Below are 15,375 nucleotides of genomic sequence, written 5' to 3'. Positions count from 1 at the left end.
CACCAACAAATCGTCAAGCACATTTAAATCTGTTTGTGATAAAGTTATGGGAAAATACATACCCCCAACGTATACTCAGATTAATTATGACGCACCTAACCTTTGTGGGCGACCTATTACCCTCCTGGCCTTATTTTTTTTTTGTATTTTTGTACCATTTTTTGATTGACGTGGCAAAAAAAATTGAAGCTCAGTTGCACAGTGGAGAGTGTTGCACACTCTTCGCCACATTGGTGTCACGCTGCTGCCACGTCACTGCCACTTTTCCTTTCTTTTTTTCATTTGATTTTTCTTTTATTAATTATATTTACACTAACTAATGTAGACACGTAATTTTTGATCCTCCCGGGATGTTTTCATTGTCTTATTGATTAATTTTTCTTTTAGTCTAATCTTGGATTTTAACTATTATTTCATTTTTAGTAGGTTTGTCTGTGAAAATGAAAAAAAAAAACAAAAAAAATATTCGCTATTTTCAAGGCATAAGTTTTGTGTTTAAAAGAAAGTAAAATTACAATAGGTTTCTTTTAATCTAGTTTTTCTAAGTTAATTTTATCTTTTGGATTTTTCGTTAGTCTATTTATTTAATTTTTTCTTAGTTTTGGTTTAAAAATAGTTGATTAATATATTTATTTTGGTATTTTATATATCCTTTTAATGGAAAAGAAAAATAAAAATGGAACCAATGATGGCCTGCCATTTGGCAAAATTTCACCCTATCCACACAAAAAGCACAATCCATTTTGGGAAGGGAATATTCCTTTCATCCTTCAAGATATTTTTATTCATGTGGGCATTTTGGAAAAAGAAAAAAAGGAATAACACACTCAAAACCCTAGCCTAGACACCATATAAATATCTAATTATAGACACACAACAGAATCGAGCCGCAACAAACAAATGAAACAAAAGACCTAGAATATAGGAACCTACAGCCACCATAACCAAAAGACAAAAATATGAGCCGCATGAGATCTTTCTTTTTCATTTTTAGTAGCTAAAAACGTGTACCCAAGAATGATAATCAAACTAAGAAACTCAGTACACCAAAAAACCCTATAAGCAGCTAGACCCTTTCCTTACTCTACTGTGGATGGGTAAAAGATCCACAACTCACCCTTTTAACTCCAACAAAAACCAGCCCCAAAACAGATGAAAGGTCATTTTTTTTTCTCCTTTTTTAGTCCACTGAACACCACCATGGATATCAATCGTAAACTCTCCCAAAAACCCCGTAAACCAGCTTTGAAAGATTTTGTTTGCCTGAGTTTCTTCTATTTTTGAGACACATATTGAGTTTTGTGGTTGAGGTACGGGTCAAGATTTCCGGTCGTCGAGCTCCGGTGAACATTCTTGTTTTCAAGTTCGATTGGTGTGCTTTTGTTTTCTATAATCCAAGCTTGGAGATTCGTTATTAATGTTGAAGAAGTCTCTACTCCTTAAAGCTGTGTAACTCAAAAGTTTGGAAAGATTTTCAGTTCACTTGTTTTGACCACGTCTTTGAAGGTCTATCCCTTTTTAGTTATTTTACGTTAATCGATGTCTTTGTTTCAAATCCGTAAGCCTGTTGTGTTTTGTTTAATTTTGAAAATCATTAAACATGTCTAAAATTGTATTTGTGTTTAAGATTTGATTATGTAGGAATTCTGAGCTTTCATATCCAGCAATCATCCTTTTATTAACATTGGGGGAGTTTTATACCTTAAGGATATGATTTTGATTTTCTCTGTTACGTGTCACTGTATTTTTTGTGCTTATGTGGTCTTATTTAGACATTAAATGAAAGTGATGATATGTTTATTTATATGCTTTAATATAATAGGGACTTATTTCCTTTAAATTAGTAATGACAGGTGCATCGATGCTATGTAGCGAAAACGAATTTTTGTCTAAAAATGGTATTTAGGAGGTCACTGCTTTCATCGTTAAAAAATGTAGTTAACTTTAGCATGCTTATTTTGTATAGGAAATTTATTTGTTTTAAATTTTAACTTGTACGCATTCTAGAATAGCTTATATACTCATGTTGGTTTTTGGTAGATTATAATACTTTATATTATGCTTGCAGTTTGTTATTGGACAGACTGGTTTTAAGTTAAGTTTTTTGAATGATTAATAGTCAATTGGGTCGTGATCTAATCGCTTCTTTTCAATATGGAACTGGGGTTTAAAAACAAATGTTGGGCCATGATCAAGGCTTAATTAATCAAATATTAGTGTGAGATGAGCGAGATGAGACGCGATTTATTTCAAATCTCACTGTCAAGTATAAAAGATAAGAGTGGTAAAACCAATTGTGAGGGAGCGAGATGGGTTGCGAATTTATTCAAAACCCGTTGTCAAAAGAGTGAAAATTAATAAAACCAAATAATTTTAAGTCTCAGATTTTAGAGACAAATAATTGCCTTTAACGCTAGACGAGCTTTAGGCACGTTTTAAGACGTTTGTTTCGATTAAGAATGCGGTTACACATCTTTTTTCGAGACATTTTTTTTAAATAACTCAAGGATGCGGTTACGCACCTTGGCTAAATTCGTTTTAATAATTGATCTTGTTTCGAGTAAGAATGCAGTTATGCATCTTATTTTGAGACGCTTAAAAGATCCGGAATGCGGTTACGCATCCGAGTTAAAACCAATAAAAAGTTCAAAAAATAAAAGTACGAGCGAATCAAGGCTCGGATACATAAAATATCCAAAATTAATTTAAGCTAATTAAGTATAAGTCGATAAAGCGACCGTGCTAGAACCACGGGACTCGGGGAATGCCTAACACCTTCTCCCCGGTCTTCTATTTTCGCGGACCATAATAAAAGAGTCATTTCCTTTTGATTAGGGATTCATAAGGTGGCTTGGAACACCAAAACTCAATTCCAAGTGACGACTCTGTAAATAAAATAATTCCTTTTCAAAACCGTCACTTCAAATGGAAAAACCCTTTAATAATAAAAACCTGCGCGTTTATAACGCGTGAGGCGCCAAAAAAGGGGTGTGACAATTAACCTCTAATTAACCATTAATTTTGTCTTCTTCATCACAAAACTCTTCTTCTTCTTCTTCTTCTTCTTCTTCATTTCAAGAAATCTATCACCCATTTTCTTCCTCCATTAATACACACACACACATTCAACCCACTTTCTTCCTCCATTAACAACACACATTCAACCCATTTTTTTCCTCCATTAACACGCACACATTCAACCCATTTTCTTCCTCCATTAACACACACATTCAATTTAATCATCAATCATAAAGAGCTTATTTTCAAGAAACATTTAACCTATTTTCTTCAACCCATTTCTTCCTTCATTAACACATACATTCAATTTCATCATAAATCGAAATTCAGGGGGCTCCACAACTTGACTCAAACTCCTATTTTTTTCTGTTATTATTTTCCATAACATTCAAACACAAAGGAAAAGAAAATTGCATCCTAGAAATTGCCTTCCCCCTTACTAATTTCCATGCTCAAATTTTTGTGTTCTCTGTGGAGTATTAATTTCTAAGAAATCGAGAATTCGATTTTATTTAGAAAGTTTTTGTTGAAGTTTTTCACTAACTGGAGGAGCTGCTGCTGCCGCCCCCCCCCCCCCCCCCCCCCCAAAAAAAAAAAACACTCGAGGAGCTGCTGCCGCCGCCACCCCCTGTTGCTACTGCTGTCCCCCAACCTGCTCCTCTTGCCCCACCCATTTGAAGAAATTGCCATTTGAAGGACAAACTGTGCAATTTCTTCCTTTCTGGGCTATGTTCAATCATGGACTGGAATTTAACAACAATGGAAATTGTTGTTTGTTAAATTTCATGGAAATTGTCCAACCCGCTCCTCTTGCCATTTGTTAAATTTCATGGAAATTCATGGAGAATGAAATTTAACAACAATGTAGAAATTGCACGAACTGCCCATGATTTCACGAACTGGGCTATGTTCAATCATGGCGGCATCGATGGCGGCGGTGGCGGCGGCGGTGGGGGTGGTTGAGGAGAAAGAAGAAGAAAGAGAAAAAGGTGAAAGAAGAAGAAAGAGAAAAAAATGGGTTTTTTTTTTAAAATTAATTTTTATTAAATATAAAAACTATTTTTACTGTTTTCACTTGCTATTAATTTTTTTTCCATGTCAACCAAAAAAGGTACAAAAATACAAAAAAAAAATAAGCCAGGGGGGTAATAGGTCGCCTGCAAAGGTTAGGTGCGTCATAATTAATCCGAGTATATGTTAGGGGTTTTTTTTTATGTATTTTCCCATAAAGTTATCTTAATTAACATCTTCATCTTCGTCTACATTTATATGCAAATTCAATTAGTTAAACATATCAAATAACTACATTTCAAAACTAGTAATATTTAAATTCACTTATTACCACTTTGAATTTGGGTAATGCAACCATTTTCGAGAAGCAACAAGTGTTTGGACATTTTCATAATTGATGCAACTTTTACATTTAGTGATTAGGAATTTTAGTGTTAGGGATTTAACGCTAAATAAGTAAAGTATTCTGTAAGATACTAAGACTGATTAAGCAATCATTATTCCTAATTTTTACTTCTTTTCACAATCTTCTTTTTAATTTTAAAATTAAATTAAATCACAATCATAAATGCAATTTCTATTCTTGGTGATTAACACCAAATGCGTAAAGTATTGGTTGAGATACAAAACTTATTCGGTAATCACTATTCCTGTTTTTTACTTTGTTTTTCACTATCTTCTTTTAAATTAAATAGCCTTTTGGCTCACGGGCCTTAGCCAAGCCTCGAGGGTTAGTGGGCTGGGTTTATAAGTGTCATTTCTCAATGGGCTTAAATAGTCTTAACCTAACCCTACCCCTAGCCCAGTAGCGAGATGGGCTGAGCTGACCTCAAGGGCCTAGTTCATTTGACGACTCTAATTTCGAGGTTTAATACATAATTTACTCTCGAAGTTTAAAAATTACACATTTTAATTTAACAGAGAAAGTTTTACACATTAAATAATTTTTTAGATATGTCTAACACACACCTTTTTATATACGTGGTCAGCATATATTTTATCAACAAAATAAAGGACTAAAAAAATATATGTGCAATGCTTTATTTGATCGGTCCAAATTTAATAAAATTGATCAAATAGTTTAGATTTTTCATCATCCGTTTTTATTTTCTTTCTTTTTTCATTAACTATTAAGTAAATAAGAGACATTATCTTCTCTTATACTAGGTAAAACCCCGTGTTGTGCACAGGCCCAAACACAGGTGAAAATTTTGAAATTGATGGTTAATATTTTATGAATTTTGAATTGGTAATATAAATTAACCTTTATTTAGTATCTTAAAATTAATATAAATGTTGAGTGTGTGATTTGTAAATCTTTTACCTAACGCGTGCAAGTGATGCGTCTTTCTACATATGCTATTACTTAAAACTTATTTTGGTTATCAGTTGATCTTGCATATGCTATTACTTAAAATTAATTGGTTATCCATTGAAAAACATACTTTTACTATATTAATATTTCAGCTATTTTAAATATCAAAAAATTCAAGGTTTAGCTCGGAGAAACTATAATTGATCTTTTTTCAATTGGAAGAAAACTACTAAATCCGTACTCCCCTAGAAGTTCATAATTTTAAAAACTATCGAATCATAACTTATGACAGTTAATTTAAAAAATGAGATGAAATAATCTTTTTAGCCTAGTCATCAGAATAAAGAATCGTTGTTGGTACTTTCTTACGTTGGATTAGCTTAAAAAGAGTTACGTATAACAATGTGGATCAACCACAAAACTTTTCCATCTCTAAAATCTGAAGGAAAAAAATTAAATGTATAAAAAGTTTTCATATGTTCTTTATATTTTTGGGTAAACAAGGTCATAATTTCGGTAGAATATAGAGTCCAAGTTACCTTCTATTACTATTTACCTTTTCTATAACTTAAAATTGAAAAAGGAAAAATATCTAAAAAAAACTACCTATAATAGGCGTTAAACTTACCTGATTTAATTAAACTCTTTTATAGAGAAACCTTGCGATGTGTACAGAGTTTTGATTAGTGTTCTAACTAATTAAACCTGTATAAAAGTCTAATAGCTTGTTTGACCAAACTTCTAAAAATAATTTATTTTTTTAAAAAAATTACTTTTTTCAAAAGTACTTTTGGCTAAAAGTAGTTTGTGTTTGACCAATTAATTTAAAAAATACTTTTGAGTAGCAACTAGTGTTTGGCCAAACTTTTAAAAAATGCTTCTATGTGTATTTTTCTCAAAAGTACTTTTCAAAAAAGTGCTTTTGGGCAAAAACTATTTTTTTAGCTTCTGAAAAACTGCTTCTGCTACTCCCAAAAGTTTGGCCAAACACCTTACTTTTTTTTTTTTAAATAAACACTTATTAAAAAAATAAGTACTTTTGGGGAAAAATAAGCTTGGCCAAACATGCTATAATACTACGCAAACACCAAGTACCTAAAGAGGTTTCTCTGTCTCTTTCTTTCTCCCTCTCCATTAATTATAATTCCTTCATGGATTTTTCACGAAGAAGTTTCTACCATCCGATGACATCCGATCACGATGATATAGCAACTTTACACAACAATAACCGTAGAAGATACAACAACAATAACTTTTACCGCGATGACAAGAACTGTTGTGGGGAAGAAGAATATGTCATTAAGCTTTTAATTAGAAGAGCTTCAAATATTATTCTACTGAAAGGCACTTTCCCGTATTCTTTGGACGGGATTTATCGTGTGATTGTGAGCGATGAGAGCGGGAGAGAGTTCAGCACAAACAGAAGAATAGGGAGGCCTGCGCCAGTGTGGGACGAGGACATTGAGATACGTTTCAGTAGCTATCCTTTTGGTCAGATATTGAAGTTGATGGTGATTCGCGAAAATTGCTACGACGATCCAGGAACTTCTACGGGTGAAGTTGTGGTTGGGAGGGCTACAATCCCAGTGCCTGTGAAGGTAGAGCGTAAGAGAGATCAAGTCATTGAATTAGTGAAACTTGTTGGGGTTGAGAAGAGGACGGAAGCACTTATTAGTTTTCAAATTTCGCTCAGGACCGTCAAGAGAAGAAGATACTATATAGACTAGGAATTTTTTCTCATCTTAATTAGTATTAGCGTATTTGTTGCCTGCATTAGTGATTTTCTCGATAAAAGTTAGGGTTGTTTTGCATGTTATTTTCTCTAATATTAGTTAGTAGAATATTAGGTATTGGGCAACTTGTTAATTCAGTCCTCAAATTCTTAAAGTGTTGCATATACCCACAGCCCATGTGAGTTATTTTTAAGGTACTTCTTTGTTGGCTTATATGGAATTAATAGAAAAGCTTATTTTCACAGTTAATGAGAGTAATATTATCTTAGTACCACATATGTGCCTGGGCAAATACCAGGTACACCACCAGCTAAGGCCTGATGGTCTCTTGTGCCCGTTCCAAGTACTATTTTGAGCATGATGATAGGGTGAGAATGTGCATAACATTGCACTACCAAAAGTTTAACTAAAACAAGCTTTTTCAACAATCCAGACGCCACTTGTGGGATCACACTGGGTATGTTGTTGTAAGCATTTTCGATAATAAAAACTCTCAATACTAGACATCAGTTATTAACACCAAATACAGCTCAAAGATCACTTGTTGAATGCTCTCCCTAGGCAATACTTTTAGACATCCAAGCCAAAATCTTACAGGAGATCATGCAACATGGTACTCTGAAGTGAAGGGACAAAAAAAAAAAAAAAAAAGACTCCTCAGCTTCATCCATGGCTAAATTACAATTAGGTGAAAATTAGGATTTCTTAAGTTCCAGAGTCCTATCACTGCTCTTCTGTACTGTACCTCTGCTGCAGTTAGCAGTTAGTTTGAACTTGCACCAAAATTACACAATCAAACTTTTAACATCTTTCAAAGTCGAAGGCACGGTCATGACTATTAATTGATGATGATTATCTAGCAGCCACAGCATCAGTCCTGGGGCTTGCATCAAGGAGTTGATGAAGCTTTGCTCCAGGGGTACTATTATTCTCATGAAATTCACCTTCGTTGGTTCTATCGAAGGGACCATTGTTGTTGACTTTTGCTAATAGGTCCGCCGTGCTAACAGGTTGCAGCCTCTTATCATCGATCTCACCTAATTTTACCTCTTCTGCTTGTCCTTGTTGTTTATTTTTCAGTCTCTCCTGCGCGATCCAGGTCACATTTAGTAAGCTCAAACAACAAAGATACATGCCGTCACTAACAGCTGAAGATGCAAATTTTTATTATGTGCCTCACACAACTGACACTAGTTGTGTAAGCCTTCTTTCTATCTCACAAGTTGGTGGACCCAATTCTCACTTTTGGGTTCACAAACTTTTGATTTACTAACTTCTAAGACAAAAAGAAGTCTCACACAACTAGTGCCAGTAAAAATTTCCGTTGAAGACTACTTAACAAAGAGTCAAACTCATACCATTAAAGCAGCATTTTCAATCTTCAGTTTCTCAGAGTTTTTGGTGAATTTGTTTATTTCTGATTTGAGAGCCAAATTTTCGGAGGTTAAAGATTGAACCCTCATAGCCAATTCTTCAGTTTCTGCCTGGAGGGAGGAGGGAAATACAGAGAGTATGTGTATCAGAAAAAAGTATATAAAAACAGCTCATAGGCCATATAGTAAATTAAATGAATATCGCGATATTCTGTAATGTTGACATTTCCCTCTTACCTGTTTTCTCAACCTTGATCTCCTTGCAGATTCTCGATTAGACTGCTTCCTCTTCTCCCGCTTCAGCTCACGTTCATTCTGAAAATATAGTTGCATTTAACAATTAGAACTTAGATTTTTCACATAATAAACACAGTTCGCATCAAATTCATATACAAAACAGAAATGCAGACACCCAAGGTCACGTCAAAATAAGCAAAGCAAAGTTCACCTGGTAGATGCATATACCTGTAACCAGGCTTCGCCCGGTACTGCAGGGCTGATTCGTAAAACATTAGTTGGACTAGGTTTCACTAGTGTACCAACAGGATTTCTCAGTTCCAGAGTAGTAGCAGGAAATACTGTTCCCGATAATGTTTCTGCTGTGCTACCAGGATTAGCAGCTACAGAAGTTCCCTTCTCTGAGGGGCCGTTTATCTCCCTAGTACGTTGTGGACTGCACAGTTTCTGACTCTTCCGATCATCAGCTGTAAAAGGTTTGAAGAGCAGAGAGATCAAAAGATGAAATCAGTCAAACTACGTCCGAACTGGGGTTTTCTCACTTTTGTTTACCCTCTAGTAAATGCATCAACAGTGTTTTAAGAGATCAAGTGACGAAATTTAAGAAAATGATACTTCTAAGCAAGTCCCCACAATAGCAAATGCCGTACACGTTTAATGGCTGGAAAAAGAAAGGCAAACCATTTGGTCCAATTGTTTTACCAGTAATTTAGCGTTCAAGTTTGTGTATTTACTGCATGTACCTGATGCCACCGTCAGTAGTCTTAAACCCAGGACCTTACAGCAGTTGACACTAACGTCAAGAAATAAGGAAACGAAGCAAGACAATTGAATAAAAGCAAGGACTAAAAATTCACTCTGAAGAAACTCCACACTTCACAAATAAGTAAATCCTATATCTATTGAACTTGATTGAAATTCGGATACAAAGTGATAAAGAGACCAAACTCTTACAGTTATCAGGAGTTGTCTCACGGCTTCTTTTCTTACTGGTCTCACCCACCTAGAGTATGAGGAGAAAGTATCAGCAACCACAGCCTTCTTCCCAAAACAAATAAAAAAAAAATAGACACAAATGGATTTATAAATCTCAGAAGATCATACCTCTGCTGAGTGTGTGTTACTTCCATCACTTGAACCTTCAATTTGCCCACTGTCATAGCATGAAATCTAACAATTAGTCAATATCTTTAACAGGATGACAATGTATTCTCAAGAATGACCAGTGATTGTATTATGTATACTATCTATGACTGAGTCGAGCAAGGTTCTTAACTGCTCCCTCCGTTTCAATTTGTTTGTCTTAGTTTGACTGAGGATAGAGTTTAAGAAAGTAACGAAGACTTCTAAATTTTGTGGTTTTGCATTAAAGATATGTATAATGTACCAAAATGCATTTTAATCTTGTGGTCTTAAACATGCCTTGTGGGATGTTGAAATTAAAGAGTTGCCAAATTAGGAAAGAGACAATCTTTTTGAAACAAACTAAAAAGGAAAGTAAAACAAACAAATTGAAACAGTGGAAGTAAGTGAGTATGATCTCAAGCATGAACTGGTATTGCACAAACCTCTGTGAAGGTCCATGGTCAGTGCCATCACCATTGTCAACACTGCAATTTCCTATTGACATTCCAAGCCCATTAAGCCCTTTTTCAGTATTTCCCGAAGACTTAGCAGAAGTGTCCATACTCAAAGAAGCAGTATCCTACACAATGTAGAGTGATTTAGCTTCAATCCCACCATTAGGTGCTAGTATACTAGATTGAGCTAAAGGAAAGAATAATTTGTCAGTGTCGGCATTCCCCAATACAAATAAGTTCAAAAAAGCTGAAAGAACTAAAAGTCATATATACCATGGTTTGGCTAACAGCAGGAGATGATGTCATTCCGGTACCCTGAGGGCAAGACACCTGGAATCAGAAAAACGAATAATCTTTAAGATGGGCTTGTTCATAAGTTGTAGCCACAACTCTGTCACTAGAGTTGTATGACGCAGTAACTCTAGGGGAACTCACAATCATATGCTTAATATGGAGATGACGAATCCAAGTATGTTTAGAAATTATGGAATTCCTATATTTTATTTTATTTTATTCACTGAGAAGTATTAAGTTCCCAATAGTGCATATGAAATATTAACTTATCAAGAGATGACACATGCATCCTACCAAGTTGAAAAAGTCAACATCGTGCAAAGAATATGGACTTTTAGAGGTTGTTCAAGTTTTGATATGATATCCTCTTTCAATGATCACCATTAGCTTGAGCCAACCCATAAATATTCAACTGAATTAATAATCAAAAGTAGGGATCTAGTAGCTCCTGAACTTTCACCTTGTTGGTGAGGGTTCGAATCCTCACGTTGCAATCCCCTTTCCCTAACAACCCCCGCGGCCCCATGTAATTTTTTTTTAAAAAAAAAAATTAATAATCAAAACAAGCTTCTCCCTCATATTTCTTCTTACCAACAGATGAGCAGTACACTCCTAAATCCTAATAGGGTAGATACTGGAAATGATTGTTGGTTAATTGTAGGGCCTAATTCCAAAATCAATCAACTGCTTGTTTTTCACACTCCATTTACTGTTAACATAGTTATAACAATTCACTTCTCTTCAGAAGTTACTTCTTCTCAGTTCCTTTAAGAAATTAGCTGGCCTAGCTCAATGAATTAAGCTGTTGATCGATGCCCTAAAATCTAAACTAAATTGGATGGCATAGCAAAGTGTGGACAGGGTTCAGCTAAGTTAACAGCCACCAGCATTGTTCTACTGTTGCCAGTGGCCTGTTTCCACATTACATGTAGAAAACTTTATAAAGCATAGTAAGAATCAGAAACACTCATGATTTTGAAAAAGAATAAAAGAACGATAATGATGGAATGTGGACTCACAATAGGAACTCCAGGGTGCGCATAAACACCACCATGCGCATAGACTCCTGCATATGGTGTTCCATAAGGTGGCATCATAGTCTAAAAAAAGGAGAATCTTAGTTAGCACTCCTGTAGTCAAAGCCCAATAAACTGTTACCTAGCACTTAGATTAAGCAAATTGCAAAAATTTAAAAAGAAAAACTCGGCCTGCAAAAGTCGAAAGTACCTGCAGTGGTCCCCACATATAAGGATGAGGAGCATGATCAGGTGCAACGGCAGAATTAACATATGGAGGTACAGCTAACCGAGGACCATAATATGCCTGAAGATTTAGCTGCTTACATAAATATCAACAATCACTAGTGCTATGGTAAAGAATATCTAACAGCATGGCAGAAAGTGATTAACCTGCATAGCAGCCCAATCAGGATACACGTGGATATTGCTTTGATCCTGTCAATAGAGGGAAGACATTTGCTAACTACTCAGAGATGAACTTCAAAGATGAGATTAAGACTAAAAGAGGAAACTAACATAGAGGACATTCAAAGACACGAGCCACAAATATTCTGAAGCATAGAAGAACAATGTCAAACAACTACACAAACTAAAGAAGACACATTTCTGTATTTGCTTACTGGTGCAGTTGAAGATGATTTCTCAGGCTTACAAGATTTCTCGTCCTCATTATTTCCCATGTGTCAGAAAGCAACTAAATGCTCTACTATTTCACTGCTAAATGATTTATTTGCTTTTGGAGGTACTGACCAATATCCCAACTTGTTTGGAACTGAAGCGTTGTTTGTTGGAGGTAAAGATTATTATGCCAACTGCATAAAATAAAGCCCGTCAAATGTGAGCAACAACATTTCACAAGACCAAGGATTGCACAAAAAAAACTTCCCTCTTTCTTAATACAAGTATGGTCTAACTTGTAAAGGATTTAGGCAGAAAAACATCCGAAGCTGAGGAAGCAAATAACTCTGAGAAGTTTAATCCGTCTTTAATATATTCCAGTAAACGTTAAGTTTTTGTATATGAATTTGCAAAGAAAATACATAACACATCTTTAGAAAATTGGTAGAGGACCACATAGGAGACTTAAAGGCTGGCACTCAAAGAGAGTAATATTTAGATAAAGACCCTCAATTACTCTAAATGTCAAATTTATACTATGTAACATCTTCAAAGTTGGACATTTTATGAAATAGTTTCTACAGCCCAAACTTTTAACACAGATTTTAGCTGATTGCATCCATTCCCTGCTGGTCGGAAAAGCTGTCATCTTTGCAACATAAGGCAAACATAAGGGAAGATTTGAAGACCATAGCTTCCTCGAAAAATTTAAAATCTGTTTTCTGTACATAATGCTTTTAGAAATATTCAGGTTTCTTAAATTCTTTGATTGGATAATTTTTTATTACTTTAATTACTTGTCAAAAAATCTGATTACTTTGACCCTTCAAGAAATTAACTCAGGTAAAACAGAGAGAAAGAGAAGCAGGGGCATAATAGTCCATTCATACTCCTCATCCAAAACCAAATAAAAAGACAAACTTTACAAAACTATGAACCTATAGAATTACCTAGGATGTAAGGACAAACTAGTCCTCATCAAGACATCAACACACCTAAATTACAACTAGAAAATATCAAACAAAAGAATAATTAAACATTGTTACATGAATTCTAAATTACGTTTCATGGACTAACAAATTTTCTTAATTTCTAAGCATTATCATAAGAAATTATATGCCCCTTAAAGAAATCTCAATTACTCCCAGCTCTACTCTATTGCTCTTATTTTTCTTCTTCTTTTTTTATTCTCCTTCCTGTTTTTACTATCACAATCATAACTCAAGAATTCTCTTCAATAGAAAATAACATAAATTAACAGAAAGTAATCCTCCAGTACAGAAAATTAAACAGAATTCACAAGAGATCAAACTTGTATTCAGCTTCAGAAGCCTAAACATTTCACAACAACAACAATAACAAAAACTCAGTGTGATCCCACAAGTGGAGTCTTGAGAGGGTAGAACGTACACAGACCTTACCACTCCCTCGTGCGGTAGAGAGACGGTTTCCGCAAGACCCTCGACTCGGGTGCAACAAATAAAAGTAGTTATGAATGAGGAAATTCGACAGTAAACAAAAGATGACAACTAATTATGAAAGCAGTACAGATCATTCACAAAAAAGAATAGTAACAACAGCAAAAATGGTGTGATAACAGAAACACAATAAACAACATATTGTAACACATATCAAAAAGTAAAAAACTACATGAAAAAAGGCAACAACATATTGTAACAGATATAGAAAAGCAAAAACTACATGAAAAAGGCTAATATGAAAGGCAAACACGTGCTCCAAACTACCAACAAGCCTAATTCTATTAAAAAGCGAGTCGATACTCAACTACCTTTTAATTTTCTGCGCTAATTCGCGACTTTCATATTCTTCTATCTAAGGTTATTTCAAGAAATTTATTAATCATAAAAATTTTGTACATACCTCAAACTCTAATCAAAATTTCTGCATTTTGTATCTACTTTGTTTCTCTAGACAGAAATAAATATAAATAATGAGAAAGACGAGCACATAAAAAGCATGTGACATTGCTGTTGTTGATGAAAGAACAAAGGCAAGATCCACGTCACCGAACACGTGTACGTATCTAAAACAGCTTACTCACGTATACGTAGATATATACTTCTGTACATACGGAGCTTTAGTGGTTGAGCTGGCGTGTTTGAATTTCGTGTATTTATTTAATTCGTACCTACGTAACCTATTATTCTGACGTGTCATTTCAATACTTGATTTACGCGTCTCTTGCGTGTCGTGGGGTTTTAATTGGCCAATTAATTTAATTAATACTACCACTAATTTTGTTGTGTCAGACTCTGACGTGGTCTGTTCTCCGCAAACAATTTAGTTATAACATAATGGGAATATTAACCAGATTGGATAATTCATTTCAAATCCGCTGAATGAAAGAAAGGGGCAGTAAAATGTAAGTAGGCGTTTTGCCACGAAAACCAAATATTTTTCATTTTTTTTGAAATTTTAAATTTGGAGTTGAAGCTGGAGTGACGGTAATAGATCACGGGACTGTGAAAGGAGTCACTAATACTTGAGTTATGGTACAGCAGTCTACATCATTGGCGTGCGGTTCATTCCAAAACTTTGCTAATACAGAATGTTTTATGCACCGGATCACCCTTTTTATTGAATAGGTCCATTTACAAAAATATATTACATGTAAAATATTTTTAAAACTATATTAACGTGAAATAGTAGAAATTTAATATATAACACGAGTTATTGAGTACTGAAAAAAAAAGTTATTAAGTGATGAAACAATTATAATCATCATGAATTTATTTTACACGTTAAAAGAATTCAAAATACACGTTTGGATTAATACGAAGATAAAATATATCTAATCAAATATCCAAGAGTTAAAATCTAAATTTACTAAAATTGAGGCCCCGTAGTATACTAGTAATAAAAAGAGGAACACGTGTAAGATCGGGCTTATCCCACAAGCAAGTAAATCAGTGTGGGGCCCAGAGCTCGATTTGGATCTAAATGGACGGTTAAGATTGGTGAATTCAACGGCTTAGCGCAAGCCACGCGATTGGGAAAGAGGGGGCTGTATCAGAATCTTTGCCAACAAGGACAGCAAACCGGGGAAAAACATTAAGTGGGCGTTTGACCATAAAAATCGTTCTTTTTTTTTCAGAATTTTTTTTTACTTTTTTAACTTTTAGCGTTTGGCCATAAAAATTATTTAATTTTTTCCGG

The 15,375-nt window shown here is 34.6% G+C and overlaps 1 protein-coding gene across 3 annotated transcripts; it reads right to left on the bottom strand.

Annotated features, from left to right (window-relative positions):
- Positions 1–7,537: 7,537 nt before the first annotated feature.
- On the bottom strand, positions 7,538–14,236 carry LOC132640664 (transcriptional activator TAF-1-like). Of its 3 annotated transcripts, none has more exons than XM_060357347.1 (13): positions 14,080–14,236; positions 12,201–12,392; positions 11,971–12,015; positions 11,789–11,896; positions 11,581–11,661; positions 10,541–10,597; positions 10,256–10,392; positions 9,792–9,840; positions 9,642–9,690; positions 8,916–9,154; positions 8,688–8,765; positions 8,436–8,561; positions 7,538–8,163 (listed from the first exon to the last, which is right to left on the bottom strand). In XM_060357347.1, exons 2-13 carry the CDS (start codon positions 12,258–12,260, stop codon positions 7,930–7,932), a joined length of 1,263 nt encoding a protein of 420 aa, XP_060213330.1. In that variant the 5' UTR covers positions 12,261–12,392; positions 14,080–14,236; the 3' UTR covers positions 7,538–7,929. The 3 variants fall into 3 exon arrangements, with proteins under 3 accessions (XP_060213330.1, XP_060213332.1, XP_060213331.1); XM_060357349.1 differs by having other exon boundaries at positions 11,789–11,884; XM_060357348.1 differs by lacking the exon at positions 14,080–14,236 and adding an exon at positions 13,615–13,970.
- Between the last annotated feature and the right edge of the window lie 1,139 nt (positions 14,237–15,375).

The sequence above is a fragment of the Lycium barbarum genome, chromosome 5 (genome assembly GCF_019175385.1).
Source record: "Lycium barbarum isolate Lr01 chromosome 5, ASM1917538v2, whole genome shotgun sequence".
Lineage (NCBI taxonomy): Eukaryota > Viridiplantae > Streptophyta > Magnoliopsida > Solanales > Solanaceae > Lycium > Lycium barbarum.
Note: the sequence above shows the minus strand (reverse complement) of the source record. Positions and strands in the feature narration are given on the sequence as shown.

Excerpts from the sequence above, each read along its gene's own strand:
- LOC132640664 (XM_060357347.1), bottom strand. The coding sequence starts at position 12,260 with ATGGGAAATAATGAGGACGAGAAATCTTGTAAGCCTGAGAAATCATCT. Across the intron at positions 12,016-12,200 it reads AATCATCTTCAACTGCACCA|GATCAAAGCAATATCCACGT; the intron begins GTAAGCAAATAC and ends CTCTATTGACAG. Across the intron at positions 9,155-9,641 it reads TGAGACAACTCCTGATAACT|CTGATGATCGGAAGAGTCAG; the intron begins GTAAGAGTTTGG and ends AACCTTTTACAG.